This window comes from Balaenoptera borealis (assembly GCF_965194805.1).
Source record: "Balaenoptera borealis genome assembly, chromosome: 13".
Taxonomy (NCBI): Eukaryota; Metazoa; Chordata; class Mammalia; order Artiodactyla; family Balaenopteridae; genus Balaenoptera; species Balaenoptera borealis.
Genome location: NC_138870.1, coordinates 60,353,653 through 60,370,798, shown reverse-complemented (window position 1 = coordinate 60,370,798; position 17,146 = coordinate 60,353,653). Strand labels below are relative to the sequence as shown.

Here is a 17,146-nt window from a genome sequence, read left to right as displayed (position 1 = left end):
TATCTTCTAGAAAATTCTAACTCTAATAGATACTGATGTTTCTGTATTTTTTATTTAAAGCTAAACAAGCATTGAGGAAGCAGCAAACAAAGGCATGGAAGAAACTACAACAACAAAAAGAACAGGAAAGACAGAAAGAAGAGGATCAACGGAAACAAGCTGAAGAAGAAGAGAGAAGGAAAAGAGAAGAAGAAATCAGAAAAATTCGAGATCTCTCAAATCAGGAAGAGCAATACAATCGATTCATGAAATTGGTTGGTGGAAAGAGGAGATCAAGGAGTAAAGTAAGGAGTTCAAAAATACAAAATCAAAATATTACTCAAATTTAACTGTCCTTATAGTCTTATTTCATAAATTCAGTCAACTAAGAAAAAGTATTAAGTCCTTTTGTTTGATAGAGCTCATTATATAAATAACTCTTGGGAAGAAGGGAAGGTAGGTTATAATTGAGAATGAGTCTTTTTATAGTTATAGATATTAGAAATAGAAGAAATGAAAGACTAATATAATATTATGGTTAGAAAAGCTTCCTTTTGACTTTTTTTGTCATTTTCTGTTTAGAAGAAAGTAACATTACTGAGTTGTAGTGAGGACTTATTCTTAAAATGACTGTTCCCTATTAGTTTTCCATTTTTTAGTAATGTAGAATTAGAAATGTGTCATGATTAATTGATATGGACTATTTTAAAGAAAGTTAAATCATCATATAGTAATAGCGTTAGTGCATGTGACTTTAGTTATCAAGCATTTGTGAGCCTTTATTATGTATAAGTCATTGATAATGACTGAGTCATTGTCTTTTATGGATGGTGTTAGGAAGTAAACTGGAGATTTAATACTGATCTAGTGCTATTAGCAGTGACAAATTTCAGAATTCTGAGCTTTAATAATACACTCATGAGTAGTCTCATACACTCGTGAGTGTATTATTAAAGAATAGAGGGATATTAAAGAATAAGAGCTCTTTAATTGTAGGAAGTCAAGAGTTAGGTTTGCTTAAGTAAGGAATATATAAGTATTCATACTTTGAACTTCCAGAAAGCACTTTGATAGAATCTTTTTTTAGAAAAGTATTGTATTGATAGTTGTATGTTACTCTTAATATCCATCTGGATAGTTTTTGCTAGTTTTCAATTTGTTATAAACTGTCTCCGAGTGGAACATTGTAAGAAGTAAAAAAAAAAAAAAGAAAAGAAAAGAAAACATACGAGCATATGACCAAGAGTTTTTAGTTTTCAGTTATCATTAGTTTATTCATAACTAAAATGTTAATGGATTATTTGGGCAATATTCTAAATATAGTTTTGATTACATAAAACTTGGATTCATTTATCTGTTTCTTAGCTTACAGAGAGAGACCATTAGTATTTATGAGCTTGGGGTCATCTTATTTTCTAGAGGAATAGCTGATTATTTAGTGGCTCAGCTCACTCTGGGAGATTTCATCTTATATATAGTACTTGCTAGTTTCATTTTCTGACAGTTGTAAAATGTCAACCACAGTGTACCTGTCATGTATGTTGAATTTCCCCAATCAGATGTGATAGGCAGTTCTAACTGGATAATTATGATTTTTGATACTGTTCTACATAAAAGATAACTATTAATTGTTTTGTAATTTCTAGCCTAAGAAAAGCTTAAGACAGAAAATGTTGTGAAACTAAAAAAAAATCTTGTGTAATTAGTCTTCAGATCCTGACCTGAGACGATCCTTAGATAAGCAACCTACTGATAGTGGAGGAGGCATTTATCAATATGATAACTATGAAGAAGTTGCTATGGATACAGATAGTGAAACCAATTCTCCAGGTATGAGCTAAACCTTAAAACATTTGCATATTCACAATTATTAAGTAGAAAATGGTCACAAAGCTACCCAAAACCTTGAAAGAAATGTGTAATGAAAGTGAGATTTGCTGGTGGGTTGTACAACCATAGACATTATTTGGTGTTATAAATACTTCAAGAGCAAACCTCAAATGTGTGATATTAACCTATATTTCTAAGTATTTCTTTCTATATAGCATTTTAATAAGAAGGCAGTGTTCTACTGTTAACTATGTGATCTAAAAAGTGAAGATTGTGGGAAAGGTGAGAACACTGTTTAAAAAACGAATAAACAAACCTTTGCTTTCTTAAGTATCTTTGTATCTAAGGCATTCTTCGCTTTAGTTAAAAAAAAGGGAGGGGGGATCTTTCTTGATTTTAGACTTCCTTCCTCCTTCCACTGATGATACTCTGTAGGAATAAGGAGATGGAAAGTGATACTATACTAGTGGTGTCTTAGGATCAGCTGGTTAGAACCGTTAGGGCTGTACCTCAGTTAGATTGCACATTTTAGGGTATGACCATCCTTGCGGGCTAGAGGCTTGCTTTAGTTGATATTCAGTGGTGATCAGCTGTGAGAGACCTGTTCTCTTACTAATTAACACACATAAAACTGAGGCAGACAACCAAATGCAGTTGGTGTTCTAGGAACTAGAATACTTACCTGATCAGTGTTTTTCTTCCAGTGGTCATATTGTGAGACCAAATTAAACTAGAATTCTACTTTAGTGTGCCTAGAGAGAAGGCAAAATCTGTATGATTTGGTAATGTTAATAAAAGTGCTCATTTTCAGGTTACTATGTTTTGGTTCATATTTAATAATCATATTTTGATTTCATAGTTTAATTCTCTTTGGTCAATCTTTAATTTTCATATTTCCAGGTTCTTGGAGATGATTCATTGTAGTTTCCAAGTATTGACAATATTATTATTACTCTTTCTATAAAATAATTTTATGATCTACCCTCTTAAAAGAATTTTATAAGAAATTATTATACAGAGAATGTACTCTACTCAGTTTTGTAAATTTTAACTTTTTGCCATATTCATTACAAATATTTATGTTTTTAAGAAGTAAAGTGTTCTAAAGTCAGTGTATAGTCAAATGGCATCATTTGGGCCACAAGTCAGACCCGTATAAGGCATGTGGCTAATATCCATATTGACTTGAGAGACAACGGGGACAAAGAAATGTTAGTTTTCCCTAAGGTTGTATGGTTATTGAGTAGCAAGAGTAGTCTTTGAATCTGCCAGATTTCAGTGAGTCTAAAGAAACGACTGACAGTAAAATGTGCAATTATCAATATTTTTAGCTGCTGCCAAGGAAGAAATGCTAACAATTTAACTGAGATGCATCAGTAACTATTTCAGAATTATTAATATTTATTTATTTATTTATTTGACTGCGTCGGGTCTTAGTTGCGGCATGTGGGATCTTCTAGTTGCGGCATGCAAACTCTTCGTTGTGGCATGTGGGATCTAGTTCCCTGACCAGGGATCAAACCCGGGCCCCCTGCATTGGGAGTCTTAGCTGCCTGACCACCAGGGAAGTCCCCAGAATTATTAAAATGTGAAAAAGTGTACACTTTAATAATTAAATACAATGGGTAATTCTTTCCATTCCTAGTCCTGTTTGCTTTCTATCCAATTTAAATAGTCCATTTCTTAACTTTTCTCCACGTGAAGGGAGGAATGGAGTCACCACATCACTGTTTTCCTTTGGTTAGGACACTTTGGCAGATTCAGGGGAATTTTTTGTTTTATTATTTCTTAAAAAGTATGTTTATTTCCCCCCCAAAAAAAAGTGTTTCTAGCCTTTCCTGCTCTATTCCCTGTTACCACCACTAGGTGAAAAGTAGAACAAAGTAGAGAGTTTTGAGGGACTAAATATCAGCTTAAGTGGATGGCTGATTTTGTAATGATATAAGGACAATTTTAAATAGATGGAGGTGGTCTCATGGAGGTTAAATATTTTATTGGAGATTAATAAAATCTCAGTTGTACTTTACTTAGATGCAATTGTATTTCTTCAAAAATATCATAAATTTAATTTATTCCTGTTGAAATATATCTATTATTAAACTCTTGTAAAAATTTTTTTTACAGCTCCTTCACCAGTGCAACCATCATTCTTTGAATGTTCATTGGGGTATTTTTCTCCGGCACCATCTGTTTCTTTGCCTCCACCACCTCAGGTTTCTGTAAGTGAGAATTGATATGATTTCTACAAAAATTTTGTAGCCTTATGTCTTTTCTAATTTGTTTTGAAAAGCTGGCATGTAATTAATTAGTAGTTAAGTTTGAAGAGAGCATAAAATCAAAATTGCTTATCAGAATTAATAGCTATGAAATCTATGGAATAAACAGTTGATTAGTTATTGGCAGGCTATCCATTTGGTAGATTTTTTCGTAGCTAATTTTTAATCTCATGTTGACTTTCTTTCAGTACTTAGTATGTTTCCTTCTTTCTTCTCTTTGTTCCTCAGAGAATGTATTCCAAAGCAGAGTAAGAATTATCTATTGTTTTGGATTTTTTTAGGGGGAATTGGGATTTAAGTGCATTAAGGTGCTTCTAGAAACTTTTTTCCTTTCTCCTCTTTTGATTAAATAGTTACTTTTAATTTGAAAATTCAGTAAAAGAAAAGCATTGTCTATGCAACTTAATTTCTTTTCCCTACCTTTTGAAAGAACTGTCAGTCCCCTGTTAAAAAAAAGAAAGAAAAAAAAAAAAGGAAGTGGGGGATCACAAAGTAAAATTTCTGAAGTTATTTCAGATGAGAGAACCTAGAGGTCACACTGGATCTCTCTTAATAGGTTAGTGGTAGAGGTCACACTGGATCTCTCTTAATAGGTTAGTGGGGACCTTGCCATTTCACAGTTCCTAGGTAGATATATGGTGTCCTGCTAGGAAGTTGAAGATGAGGGGAATATTAGAGCAGAGAGTGAGAGAGAAACATTTTTTCTTTCTTCCTTGAATTGTTTTATATGCCAAGGGAAATACTGGAAGGTCTTTGAAGCAAAAATATGTGCAAATTCTGGGATTTGGGTAAAATTGTCTTTATAGATAATCTCTAAGAAGCCATTTCACAAGGATTTTATGAGGGTAGTGGTGACTCTTCTTTACAATTAATTCTTGAGATACTCTAGACTACTCCCACCCAGAATCCCTTTGGTTCCTAAGTTTTGATTTTTACTTTAGTGTCGTATGTATCTGATTTTTTGTTATCTGTTTGTTTCAGGTAGTCATCTAGGGAGATAGACACTGTAAAGTTTGATTTCTCTATCTTGAAGTTTATAAATTAAATGTTTCAAATATTGTTGATTTTTATTTTTTTGTAAAAATTATACTTTTTCATGGCTGAATATTGGATTTGGTTAGTTTTGAGATTTCCAGTATTCTTAGTTCACTTATGCTTACAGTAAAGTAATAACCTGTTTACCTTTGTCTAATTTAATGTTACTCTAAAGATAAACACTTGGAATGGGTAAAATTTGCATAGTAATTATTATTTATTCTTTTTTAAAAACAACTAGTCAATACCACCTTTGAGCCAGCCTTATGTGGAAGGCTTGTGTATTTCTCTTGAACCTCTACCTCCTCTACCACCTTTACCACCTCTTCCACCTGAAGATCCAGAACAGCCTCCAAAACCACCTTTTGCAGATGAGGAAGAAGAGGAAGAAATGCTGCTTCGAGAAGAGCTACTTAAATCTCTAGCGAATAAAAGAGCTTTCAAGCCAGAGGTAATTTAGGTACCTGAACCTCTAGGTGGTGCTATTGAGCTTAGTTTTAGGTAGCCCTACTTTTCTCTGCTAGTTTGGGATTCATTGGGCTTTTCAGTAAAGTGGGGATAAGTCTGATACTACTTTGCTCAAGACCTTTAAAGGTGACAGAAATTTCTTTTCATTTAAAATTGCTTCATATCTGTCTCTTTCTTCTTTAGGAAACATCCAGTAATAGTGACCCGCCTTCACCTCCAGTTCTGAACAGTTCACAGCCTGTGCCAAGAAGCAATCTATCCATAGTCAGTATTAATACAGTATCTCAGCCTAGGATACAGAACCCAAAGTTTCACAGAGGACCTCGTCTTCCACGAACTGTGATCTCGGTAAAAACAAACAAAATAATTAGTCTTATTGTTATTTAAACAGCTTGTGAGAAATTTGTCTGCAGTTTTGCTGTCCTATTCCCTAACTCCTAGTTTATTATATACAAACATATATGTATTATTTTTTGTTTAGTAATAGTGAAATGGGAGCAGCTTCTTCACTTGAAAACTGGTAGAGTTCATGATAATATTTTTGGGGAAGCGTTATTTTCCTCAGAGTGGTATTTTTTGCCATTTCCTCAGTTTTTGTTCCATATAATTTGGTCCATTTAGATTTTCTGTCTAGTCAGTTTTAGCAAATTATATATATTTTTTATTTCTCCCATCTTTGCTCATAATTTTTCAATTAATGACTATACTATAATGGAAGAACTTATGATGTTTTTCAATGTTTATTAAGGAGATTGAAATGACAGTTTATTTCTACCTTGTTTTCTAATGGCTTTAAAATAAAATAAAAGGAGCAAAGCCAAGTTGAAATCTTGCCTCTGTTCGGTAAACTTATCCTCCGTATATAAGCACAAAAGCCAAAAAGTTTTGTTAATAATAATGTAGAATTATTAATTTTTTCTTTGGCTTTAAAAGGTTAATTTAGACTGCATTATGGTTCTGTATAGAAAGTTGGAGAAAATAAGACTTAATGAAGAAAATGATGATAGTAGTATCTAGAGAGACTGAGAATATAATCAATAGAATATTTTTATGTTTTTGGATATAACCAGTATCTGTGGAGTGGGACAAAGTAAGTCAATTAATACAATATAAACAGGAGGAACCATAGACTGTCTGCTTGGAACCCATTATTTTTATGAATTTAAATTCATACCGATAAAGTGACCTGTTCAAGGTCATGAAGCTAATTGTGGTAGAGCCAAGAAAAGGATAGAGATACTTTTGTTATCAGGAATAACAGATAGATTGTCTTTGCAGCTTCCAAAGCATAAATCAGTGGTTGTAACCCTAAATGATTCCGATGACAGTGAATCTGATGGAGAGGCATCCAAGTCAACCAGTAGTGTTTTCGGTGGATTGGAGTCCATGATTAAAGAAGCAAGGCGAACTGCCGAGGTAAGTGCAGTAATGAAAGATGAAAAGAAGATTTACTGACAATCATTACAGTTTGTTTGTTTTTCCTGGAAATTAGACCTTAGAGGTTTAGATTTTTAATATATCGAATTACAGAAATATTTTAAGTATTTGTATTATTAGGAGTTTATATAATGAAGCGTGTATAAATTTAGATAGATTTAACTATTAAAAAAACCCTTTTATTTTTGTTTCCAGTTGACTGTCCCTTTTTTCAAAATAGTAAAATTGTGTGGGTAATTGTCCTCTGTACTAAGGAAATTTATTGTTTTGGAATTTTGTTATATTACCAGAAAATCGTTTTTTTATTAAAGTGTATCACCTAAATACAACTTTTATCCCTATTCCTAATTGCAACAGTTGCTTAGATATGAAATAGTTCAATTATTTTCAAACCATAAGTCTTGACTGCTTACTGGGATTGTACAATTAATTTGGTGGTTAACGACCAGCATTGTGTTTTTTTAAATGGAATAGAAAATAATGATGAAGATATTTATTTATTTCTAAATATATAAATGTGCACTGGATAATGTAAAATACAGATCTCAGTGTGGGATTATAAAAGCTTTTGATCTGGTTGACTTCAAATGTTTTCTAGCAAGCTTCAAAACCGAAAGTACCTCCAAAATCTGAAAAAGAAAATGATCCCATGCGAACACCTGAAGCTTTGCCTGAAGAAAAGAAGATTGAATATAGATTGTTAAAGGAAGAGATTGCCAAGTAAGTGGCATTTTATGTAATTAACTTTAAAGGTGTGTGCTGTTTTCGGTGCTTAATCTGTATACAGTTTATTGGCATTGGGAAATGAAGATGTTGATTTTTATCCAAGATGAAGAGTTAATGTTTTTCGAACTTGCACAGGAGGGGGAGCCAGATGATCATCTATAAACTTGAAGGCAGTGATGCACCGAGGTATAAACAGCTTAGAAAAAGATAAAAGCTGTTACAAAGGAGAACTACACTATCAGCTTTGAATGCCAACTTGGGTCATGCATGTCGGTCGTCATTGTTATTAGTCAATATGTTAGTCACTTAGTTAATATTTGTATTTTATGAAATAGAATACATCTTTAAAAACTAATTTCAGTTTATTTTTTGGTGTAATTTATTAATCTTTATTGATTATTTTAGTCGTGAGAAACAGCGTTTGATTAAATCAGATCAGCTGAAGACAAGTTCATCATCCCCAGCAAACTCTGATGTAGAAATTGATGGGATTGGCAGGATAGCAGTGGTTACTAAGCAGGTTACAGATGCAGAAGCAAAACTTAAAAAACATAGGTGAGTCTCATTATCTGATTAAATACTGCATGTATCTAAGTGTTCCTGTATTAGAGGGATGTATTTTTGTGGTGTATGTCAATAATAAGTATACTGTGTGATTACTAATTCTTTCATACTTGATAAGCCTAGAGAAGGCTATCATTTTGTTGAATTGTACATCTACGTGAAGTAATAGTATTAATGTTTAAATAAAAATATCAAGACTTCAAAAGAAAGTTTTCCCCTTCAGATTTATGTACTGCTTAAAACCTCTGGCATGTTTTTTAAAGACCTTTATTGGAAGCATATTTTATTGTTAAAATTGGTAGACTTGATTGTTGGAAATAGTCATTACTTAGTCTGTTCAGTAAGACACATGGTCAAATATTGTGTTATTACAAAAACTATGATATGCAGTAACATTAAGATGTACCCTGATATTAGAAATCTGAAAAATGTTACTCATAGATGAAATATTGTGGTGACCATAAACCTCCAAAATTATCAACGAGAAATGGTACTGTGTATGTTTTAAAAGAAAGTAAAATAAATTCATATAGATTCCATTTCTTTAATAACTTTTATAACAAATGAAAAGATTTTAAAAAATTCTTTGTCTTTATATTCCCCATTCTCTTTATCACATATTCTCTGTTTTTATGATTCATTCTAGATGTCATGTGTTGTGACTGTTTGAAATATGGTATCTTTCTGGGAAAGATGCTTCATTTTTTTTTTAATCATAATATTCAGTAGTTGAAAAGATGAAAATCTGTATCTGTAAATTTGTCTTTTTGTCGTGATTTTTGCTTCTCAGTTCCAGACTTTACATCTGTCTATTGTTTAAAAATTAGACTTCTTTTTCTCTCCTTTGCTTTGCTTTAGATAAAATGAGTTAGAGGTTTGTAAATTAATTAAATGTGCTTGATTATGTTTATTAGATGTTTATTTGTGTGTTTATTAGGAGCATTATAAATTAAACTAAACATAGCGGTTTTCTGTCTTAAGTCCTCATTTTTCTTTTTTTATTTGAGGGTTTTTTAAATTTTTTATGTTTTTAATTTTTTTTTTTTTTGGGTGTTGGGTCTTCGTTGCTGCACGTGGGCTTTGTTTAGTTGTGGTGAGCGGGTCTACTCTTCATTGTGGCATGTGGGCTTCAGTAGTTGTGGCGTGTGGGCTTCAGTAGTTGTGGCGCACGGGCTTCAGTAGTTGTGGCTCGTGGGCTCTATAGCGCAGGCTCAGTAGTTGTGGTGCACGGGCTTGGTTGCTCCATGGCCTTTGGGATCTTCCCGGACCAGAGCTTGAACCTGTGACCCCTGCATTGGCAGGCGGATTCTTAACTACTGTGCCACCTGGGAAGCCCTCTTAAGTCCTCATTTTTCAGGAGTTATTTAGGGCTACATTGAAGTTTACTATTAATAGCTTTTCAACTGTAATTCACATTACTCAGACGCATGTTTTTTGTTTTTTTTTTTAAAGATCAGGCCCAGGGAATTCTCTGGTGGTCCAGTCGTTAGGACTCTGCGCTTTCATTGCTGAGGGCCTGGATTCAGTATCTGGTCAGGGAACTAAGATCCCACAAGCTGCATGGTGCCGCCAAAAAAAAAACGACCAACCCATATTTGCTTTCATAAAATTTAACAGTGTCTATCTGAATACTTATTTTATTCTTCTAAATATTCACCTCTGTGTAGCATAAACATATTTTTAAAAATGAGCTATTACTTTGTAAGTTTTTTATTCTGATGGTGTCAGTCCGCTAGTTTAGAAAAATGTTCATAAGACTTTTGTTATTTCCCAATTAGGATTCTCTTGATGAAAGATGAATCTGTTTTAAAGAATCTAGTACAGCAAGAAGCTAAGAAGAAAGAATCTGTTCGAAATGCTGAAACAAAAATTACAAAACTTACAGAGCAGCTTCAGGCAACAGAGAAAATTCTCAGTGTCAACAGAATGTTTTTGAAGAAGCTTCAGGAACAAGTAATGTTCTTTTCTTAAATTCAAATATTGTAGTCCCATGTTTACTACACATTTTTATGGGCCAAATTTTTAATAAAACCATAAACCAAAGCCATCAAAATGTGTAACCTATACATTGTTCTCCATTGAGACGTAATATTAGCATATTTTAAATTTTCAGTTGAATACCCTAAAGAAATTATGTTTAAGAAGGTATTTCCTCTCCTAAGATTTACATTTTCAGAATTACCCTATATTTCAGATTCACAAAGTTCAACAACGTGTTACAGTTAAGAAAGCTTTGACTCTGAAGTATGGAGAAGAACTTGCTCGTGCAAAAGCAGTGGCTAGTAAAGAAATAGGAAAACGTAAACTGGAACAAGATCGCCTTGGAGTAAGTTGTTTGTAGAAATATTTAATGTTTGAAAAGGAGAAGGTTTTAATTCTTTTGAGGGTAAGAGATGCATAAAAAGTTCAAGCTTTTCCCTGCAGATTCAAAGAGAATAAGATTAAAGTTTTGTTTTTAAATGGCACCCACATATTTGGAAACTCATTTTTTAATTTATTTTGACTTTTTTTGTTTGTTTTTTTTACCTCATAGATTAACTAGCAAATCTGTTGGAGGCCTTTGTAAAACTGTTTTATTCTCGTTATTGACTTAGTTTTATAATGTTGGCATTGTATTGTAGGGATAGCACAATTATCTTACCAAAAATTGTTTATAAAGTCATAGCAGTATAAAATATTGATATCATTTTTCCCCCCAGCCTAACAAAATGATGAGACTGGACAATTCTCCAATATCAAGTCCAAGAAAGCATTCAGCAGAACTAATTGCTATGGAAAAAAGACGATTGCAAAAGCTAGAATATGAATATGCCCTGAAAATTCAGAAACTAAAAGAAGCCAGGGCCCTTAAAGCAAAGGAACAGCAAAATATTGGTCCACTTGTGGAAGAGGAACCTGAATTTTCTTTGCCTCAACCCTCACTTCACGATCTGACTCAAGATAAATTAAGTCTGGACACTGAGGAAAATGATGTTGATGATGAGATTTTGTCTGGGTCAAACAGAGAAAGAAGAAGATCCTTCTTAGAATCCAATTCTTTTACTAAACCTAACCTTAAGCACACTGATACACCTAACAAAGAATGTATAAACAAACCTACTAAGAATACAGTAGAAAAACCAGAACTTTTTCTAGGGTTAAAAATTGGTGAATTGCAGAAATTATATTCAAAAGCTGATAGCTTAAAACAACTGATTTTAAAAACTACCACAGGCATTACAGACAAGGTTTTGCATGGTCAGGTAACTGAACATTTCATATTCTTTATACAATCTAGAATTCACCCTAGCCTTTATTACCTTATGAGATTTCTCTTTTCTTTTGCAGGAGATTTCTGTGGATGTGGATTTCGTGACAGGACAGAGTAAAACAACAGAAGTGAAGCCATGTCCGTTTAGACCCTACCATAGTCCCCTTCTAGTTTTTAAGTCTTACAGGTATAGAAGAAAGATTCAGTAAACTTGAGGTTCAGGATTGCTCCTCGTTCTTAGTGATATCTTAATCTTGAATGTGTGATGACCATGAAAAAAAATTGAATCATGGCTGCTCAGAAATGAACTTGTCCTTTTAGGGAATATAAAAATTTAAGTGCCTTGTTGTCATACTTGAACCAAACAGGAAGTAAGATTTAACTCACACTTAGGTTTACTAATTCTTATCAAATCCTAATTTCTGGCTACTGGTGAAATTGTGGAGAATTCTGAATTACTATATCTGTTAAGAATTTTAGGAAAAATAACTGGAGTCTTATGAGAATTTAAAATTTTTGCTTTTTAATTTTATTGTTACTCTAAGGAATGCATTGGCTAGCTTTCATAAAATTGATTTGACATTTTCAGATGATTAACTTTGGGAGGTTGTCTCTTTTTTTTTTTTAAAGACTCTTCAGAAGCTGTGAGACTATTAAATTGGTATGATTTAATCATAAAATCGTAAAACACCTACTAGGTAGTATAAGCTTTTTCTCTAGGTTTTTGGTTGGCTGGTGATGTGTGGAAGAAGTACCAGCGTTATACAGCATTTTATTATGTGGTAGGAAAACACTACGTTTTTTTTTTTGGATATTTTTGTTCTTTGTTTTCTATTTCAGATATTTTATGTCTGGGTATAAAAGTAGTTTGTCCCTATGACTTGATATTCTGGTTGTTTTCTAGAGTTAATTTTGGTATTAAGTAATTAGATAAATAGTAAGCTCAAAGTATAGAAACTTTAATTGAGAAAGAAAAAATGAAAACATTTAAAAATTTCTGAGGAATGTTTATGGAGCATCGTAATGTGCCTCTCTACCTCTCTTCTTAGATTCAGTCCATACTATCGAACCAAGGAAAAACTTCCCCTAAGCTCAGTATCGTATAGTAATATGATCGAACCAGATCAGTGTTTCTGCCGTTTTGATTTAACAGGAACATGTAATGATGATGATTGTCAATGGTGAGTAGTTTTTATTTGTTAACATTTTATAATTTAAAAGGCAGTCTTGGTTATGTAGCTTTGATATATACATGATTATCTTTTCTGTGTTGTTATTTTATTTTAGGCAGCATACACAAGACTATACGCTTAGCCGAAAACAGCTATTCCAGGACATTCTGTCATATAATCTGTCTTTGATTGGTTGTTCAGAGACGAGCACTGATGAAGAAATTGCTGCTGCAGCAGGTTTTAAAGACCTCTTGTTTCCCAAGTGAAAATTGAATTTAGGCAATTTAAAAGTTTTATATTCAGTTGTTGACATCTTTAAATAGCCATAATAATTCAATACATTCATCTATGACACTTTATCTAGATCTGCTCTGTCCAGTACAGTAGTCACTAGCCATGTGTTGCTATTTAAATCTAAGTTAATTAAAATAAAAATTTGCTTCCTCAGTCACACTAGCCACATTTCAGGTGCTCAGTAGGCACTATTGAGCTCAGTATTGGTAAGTGCTTACCAGTAAGACAGTGCAGATGTAAGACATTTCCATTATTGCAGACGGTTCTTTTGACGGAGCTCATCTAAATATTTCACTTTATTTAGAAGAATATGTTAACATAGTATAGAAATATTACCAATGATTTAAAAATAGACCCTATTTTTATTTACTATTTTCAAAAATAGAGGGGGATTAGAAGTTGAGGTGACTATAGTTTCAGATTCTACAATGAAATAAAAAAGGACTTTATACACTTTGACACTGTAGAAAGCATAGATTACTGCCAGACATTGTGAATAAATGTTGTTAAGCTTTTCCCCAGATTTAGTGCCAAATATTAAACCTTAAACTACAAGTCTTTTCGAAGTAGGGGAATTAGTGTTTGTTAAATTCAGTATTATCACAACTCAGAGTGATTGTAACATCACTGAATCTATTTAGTCATTCCTAATTAGGGACTTTAATTTTCACTTGCTTAGGTTGTTTTAGGAAATACTTTTTTTCAGTCCAAATTGGGGTGCATGATATGGTAGGATTTGCTGTAGTAGTTAAGATAATGTAGACCCTGCCCTTTAGAAGGCCATAGGTGTTTTTGACTAGTACCTTTAATTTTTAAACTATTCTTTACTTCATACTCTTTAATTAGCCTCATCTCTGTAATCCATGTTTTTTATACTTCTTATGAAGATATCATTGCTCTAATTTCAGAAAAATATGTTGAGAAACTTTTTGGAGTAAACAAAGATCGAATGTCAATGGACCAGATGGCTGTTCTCCTTGTGAGCAATATCAATGAAAGTAAAGGCCATAGTGAGTATATGTATCTTTCTCTCGCACAAAAGGACCTTAGAGTTTATGAGAACAAATTTTTTGGCATTATGTAAAAATATATATATATCATGTCTGCGTAACATGATAGAATAAATTTAGCTCTTTTTGAGTACTATTTGGGTATCCTTCAAAACTATAAAAGACTAGTTCTGTTAACCAGCAGTCTTCTCCTGTCTACTTTAGCACCTCCATTTACAACCTACAAAGATAAAAGAAAGTGGAAGCCAAAGTTTTGGAGAAAACCTATTTCAGAGAATAATTTCAGTAGTGATGAGGAACAGTCTACAGGACCTATTAAGTATGGTAAGAAGTAATTTAAGATCCAGAATCATTAAATTGTGGTGTTACACTTTGCTAACACTTTGCTAATCTTTTGGTGTAATCTACTAGCCTTTTAAAAGTTTCTGTTTTTAAAAAAGTGATGCTGCTTGGCATTTAAGGCAATTAGTTCTTCCTTGGGCAAGACTGTGCCTTATATTGCAGGATGTTTTGTTTTCATGACCCCTGCCCAGTAAATGCATGGATCACCCTTTAGTAAATGTGACAGCTTTAAATATTACTTGAGTGGGGAGAGGGGAGCAGTGCTGCTCCCATCTGAGAACTACTGCCTGGCCCGTGTCCTTCTTGAGAGCAGGAGTTCTGTTTTGTTGTATCTTTGAGTCTGTGTTTTCTGACATGCAGTAGGTGCACAGAATGAATGAATTAAATGAGTGAACAAAGTAATGTATAAATGAGTGCCTTATTGTCGAGTACATCTTACATTATATTCTCAAGTTTGCATAATTTAATTGCCTACTCTTTGTGGATTGGCAAATATGCTCTCCTGTACTTATTTACATTAACACTTTTTCTCTAATTTAGATGTAGTGGAATATGGAATAAGTCATCTTCATAAATTATTATAACTTTCTCTTAAGACTTAATGAATGTTAATTATCAGTTGATGTCGTTTACCCTTAGAGTAGAGAGGTCATACTTCGGGTTTGCCCAGCAGAGTCCTAGTTTATACCTGTCATCCTGGTGTAATTTTTATTAACATCCCTTTTTACTCTTAGAAGTGTCCTGGTTTGGACAATAAACTATATGATTGCTCTACCTTAAAGCTATGAGCTTTAGATTTTTAGATTATTTTAAAGATAAGGCCAATCATTTTTTCTTGGGTTTGTGGATTTAGAGAAATTGTGAAGCTAATAGTGCTTTTTCTTATAGCCTTCCAGCCAGAGAACCGAATAAATGTTCCAGCTTTGGATACAGTTGTCACTCCAGATGATGTCAGATACTTTACAAATGAGACTGATGACATTGCTAATTTAGAAGCAAGTGTACTTGAAAATCCTTCTCACGTACAACTTTGGCTCAAGCTTGCATACAAGTACTTGAATCAAAATGAGGGGTACGTCCCCTTCTATCTTTGTGTAAACTGTTGCACATTTATATTTTTATGTTTGAAGTAAAAAAATTATCTCTGGTAATCAGGTTTCCTTGCTACTATCAATGGAGTCTTTGTTTTTTGACAAAGCCAAAAGCACTTAATTGTTTAAAAGCTATTAGAAGTAGTGAGGTGGATGGACCTAGAGTCTGTCATACAGAGTGAAGTCAGTCAGAAAGAGAAAAACAAATACCGTATGCTAACACATATATATGGAATCTAAGAAGAAAAAAAAAAAAAGGTCATGAAGAACCTAGGGGTAAGACGGGAATAAAGACACAGACCTACTAGAGCATGGACTTGAGGATATGGGGAGGGGGAAGGGTAAGCTGTGACAAAGTGAGAGAGTGGCATGGACATATATACACTACCAAACGTCCAAGAATTAATCATTGGGTTTTTTAAAAAGTCAGGTAGTCATGGTCTCAATAAAATTGTGATAAAGTCACAGTGGAATAGGTTAAATTTTATGTTAATTTTAATTTGGAGATTTAAAGCTTGTCTAAGAACCTCTAAATTCTGGTGAATTGACTTTTTTCTGTGTGTGGTGTTATATTATGTGTATTCAAATAAGATAAATAGTGATTTACCTCAAAAATGACAGCTCCTATTACATAATTGTGTTTTTTGACTCCTACTTGTTGATAGGATTGCCAGGAATAATCTCGTATTACCAGGAGTAATATTTATTACTGTAATTTTAGAATTACAATAGTAAGGTTTTCTTTTTTTTAAACAGGCTGCTCTGTCTTAAAACTTGGTATAAAAACTTTTTTAAGGTAGCACTGCAGAATGCTAATACATCACACATACCTGAATATGGTGCTTATTTAACTTGCCTTGTGTGTCATTTTCATGTTAATAGGATAAGTTACAGTGTTTTCTTTTCTGACTCATTTACTGAGTGAAGGCCAAAAAACTGTACATTATTTTATGAATAGGATCATGAGAGACAGTTTTCTTCTCCAAGAGATAGCAAGCCCTTGACTGTTGAAAAGAACTATTATATTGAAAGCTTTGATTATTTTGTGCTGGTAGTAGCTGGCCTTGAGGGAGAATTGTTTAACTTTTCCCATTCCCAGACCAGTGTAGATCATAAAAGGTATTGCTGAATATGGACATAAAGCACACTTGAAGTTGATAATCTAGTGGTTTTATAACACTGTGTTTTTATCTGGTAAATGCGCATTGAACATCCACTTAAAAGGGAATTGTTGGGTCAGTGGGAAATCGGGACCTGTTCTGGATGGATGTGATTTAAAATCTTAATCTACCTCCCTTTGTCATTGGTGATTCTAGCTTCTTGGTAGGTTCTAATAGAAAATGGAATTAAAAAGTTGACTTATTAGAACTAGACTGATTTAAAAAGTATTTTCAAGTGTTAAAAGAAATGGTCCTGCTTTTTCTTTCAAACATGTAGGCTATGTTCTGAGTCCTTGGATTCTGCTTTAAATGTTCTGGCTCGAGCTTTGGAAAGCAACAAAGACAATCCAGAAATTTGGTGTCATTACCTCAGATTGTTCTCAAAAAGAGGAACCAAGGAGGAGGTGCAGGAAATGTGTGAAACAGCTGTTGAATATGCTCCTGATTATCAAAGTTTTTGGACTGTGAGTAGAAAAGATAAAGTTGTGTGTGTGTATGTGTGTGTTATCAAT

The 17,146-nt window shown here is 33.2% G+C and overlaps 1 protein-coding gene across 2 annotated transcripts in view; it reads left to right on the top strand.

Moving 5' to 3' along the window:
* The window catches only part of ZFC3H1 (zinc finger C3H1-type containing), a 47,239-nt gene that overhangs the window by 14,744 nt on the left and 15,349 nt on the right, over nucleotides 1-17,146 (top strand). For both annotated transcript variants that reach the window (XM_082351555.1, XM_082351556.1), the window contains exons 5-22: nucleotides 61-284; nucleotides 1,686-1,809; nucleotides 3,934-4,028; nucleotides 5,362-5,571; nucleotides 5,772-5,936; nucleotides 6,867-7,004; nucleotides 7,624-7,745; nucleotides 8,157-8,306; nucleotides 10,094-10,268; nucleotides 10,510-10,641; nucleotides 11,015-11,557; nucleotides 11,643-11,752; nucleotides 12,615-12,746; nucleotides 12,853-12,974; nucleotides 13,940-14,041; nucleotides 14,246-14,365; nucleotides 15,272-15,455; nucleotides 16,912-17,098. In XM_082351555.1, the coding sequence (XP_082207681.1) occupies nucleotides 61-284; nucleotides 1,686-1,809; nucleotides 3,934-4,028; nucleotides 5,362-5,571; nucleotides 5,772-5,936; nucleotides 6,867-7,004; nucleotides 7,624-7,745; nucleotides 8,157-8,306; nucleotides 10,094-10,268; nucleotides 10,510-10,641; nucleotides 11,015-11,557; nucleotides 11,643-11,752; nucleotides 12,615-12,746; nucleotides 12,853-12,974; nucleotides 13,940-14,041; nucleotides 14,246-14,365; nucleotides 15,272-15,455; nucleotides 16,912-17,098 (3,035 nt within the window). The remainder of the gene's footprint in view (nucleotides 1-60; nucleotides 285-1,685; nucleotides 1,810-3,933; nucleotides 4,029-5,361; nucleotides 5,572-5,771; nucleotides 5,937-6,866; nucleotides 7,005-7,623; nucleotides 7,746-8,156; nucleotides 8,307-10,093; nucleotides 10,269-10,509; nucleotides 10,642-11,014; nucleotides 11,558-11,642; nucleotides 11,753-12,614; nucleotides 12,747-12,852; nucleotides 12,975-13,939; nucleotides 14,042-14,245; nucleotides 14,366-15,271; nucleotides 15,456-16,911; nucleotides 17,099-17,146) is intronic.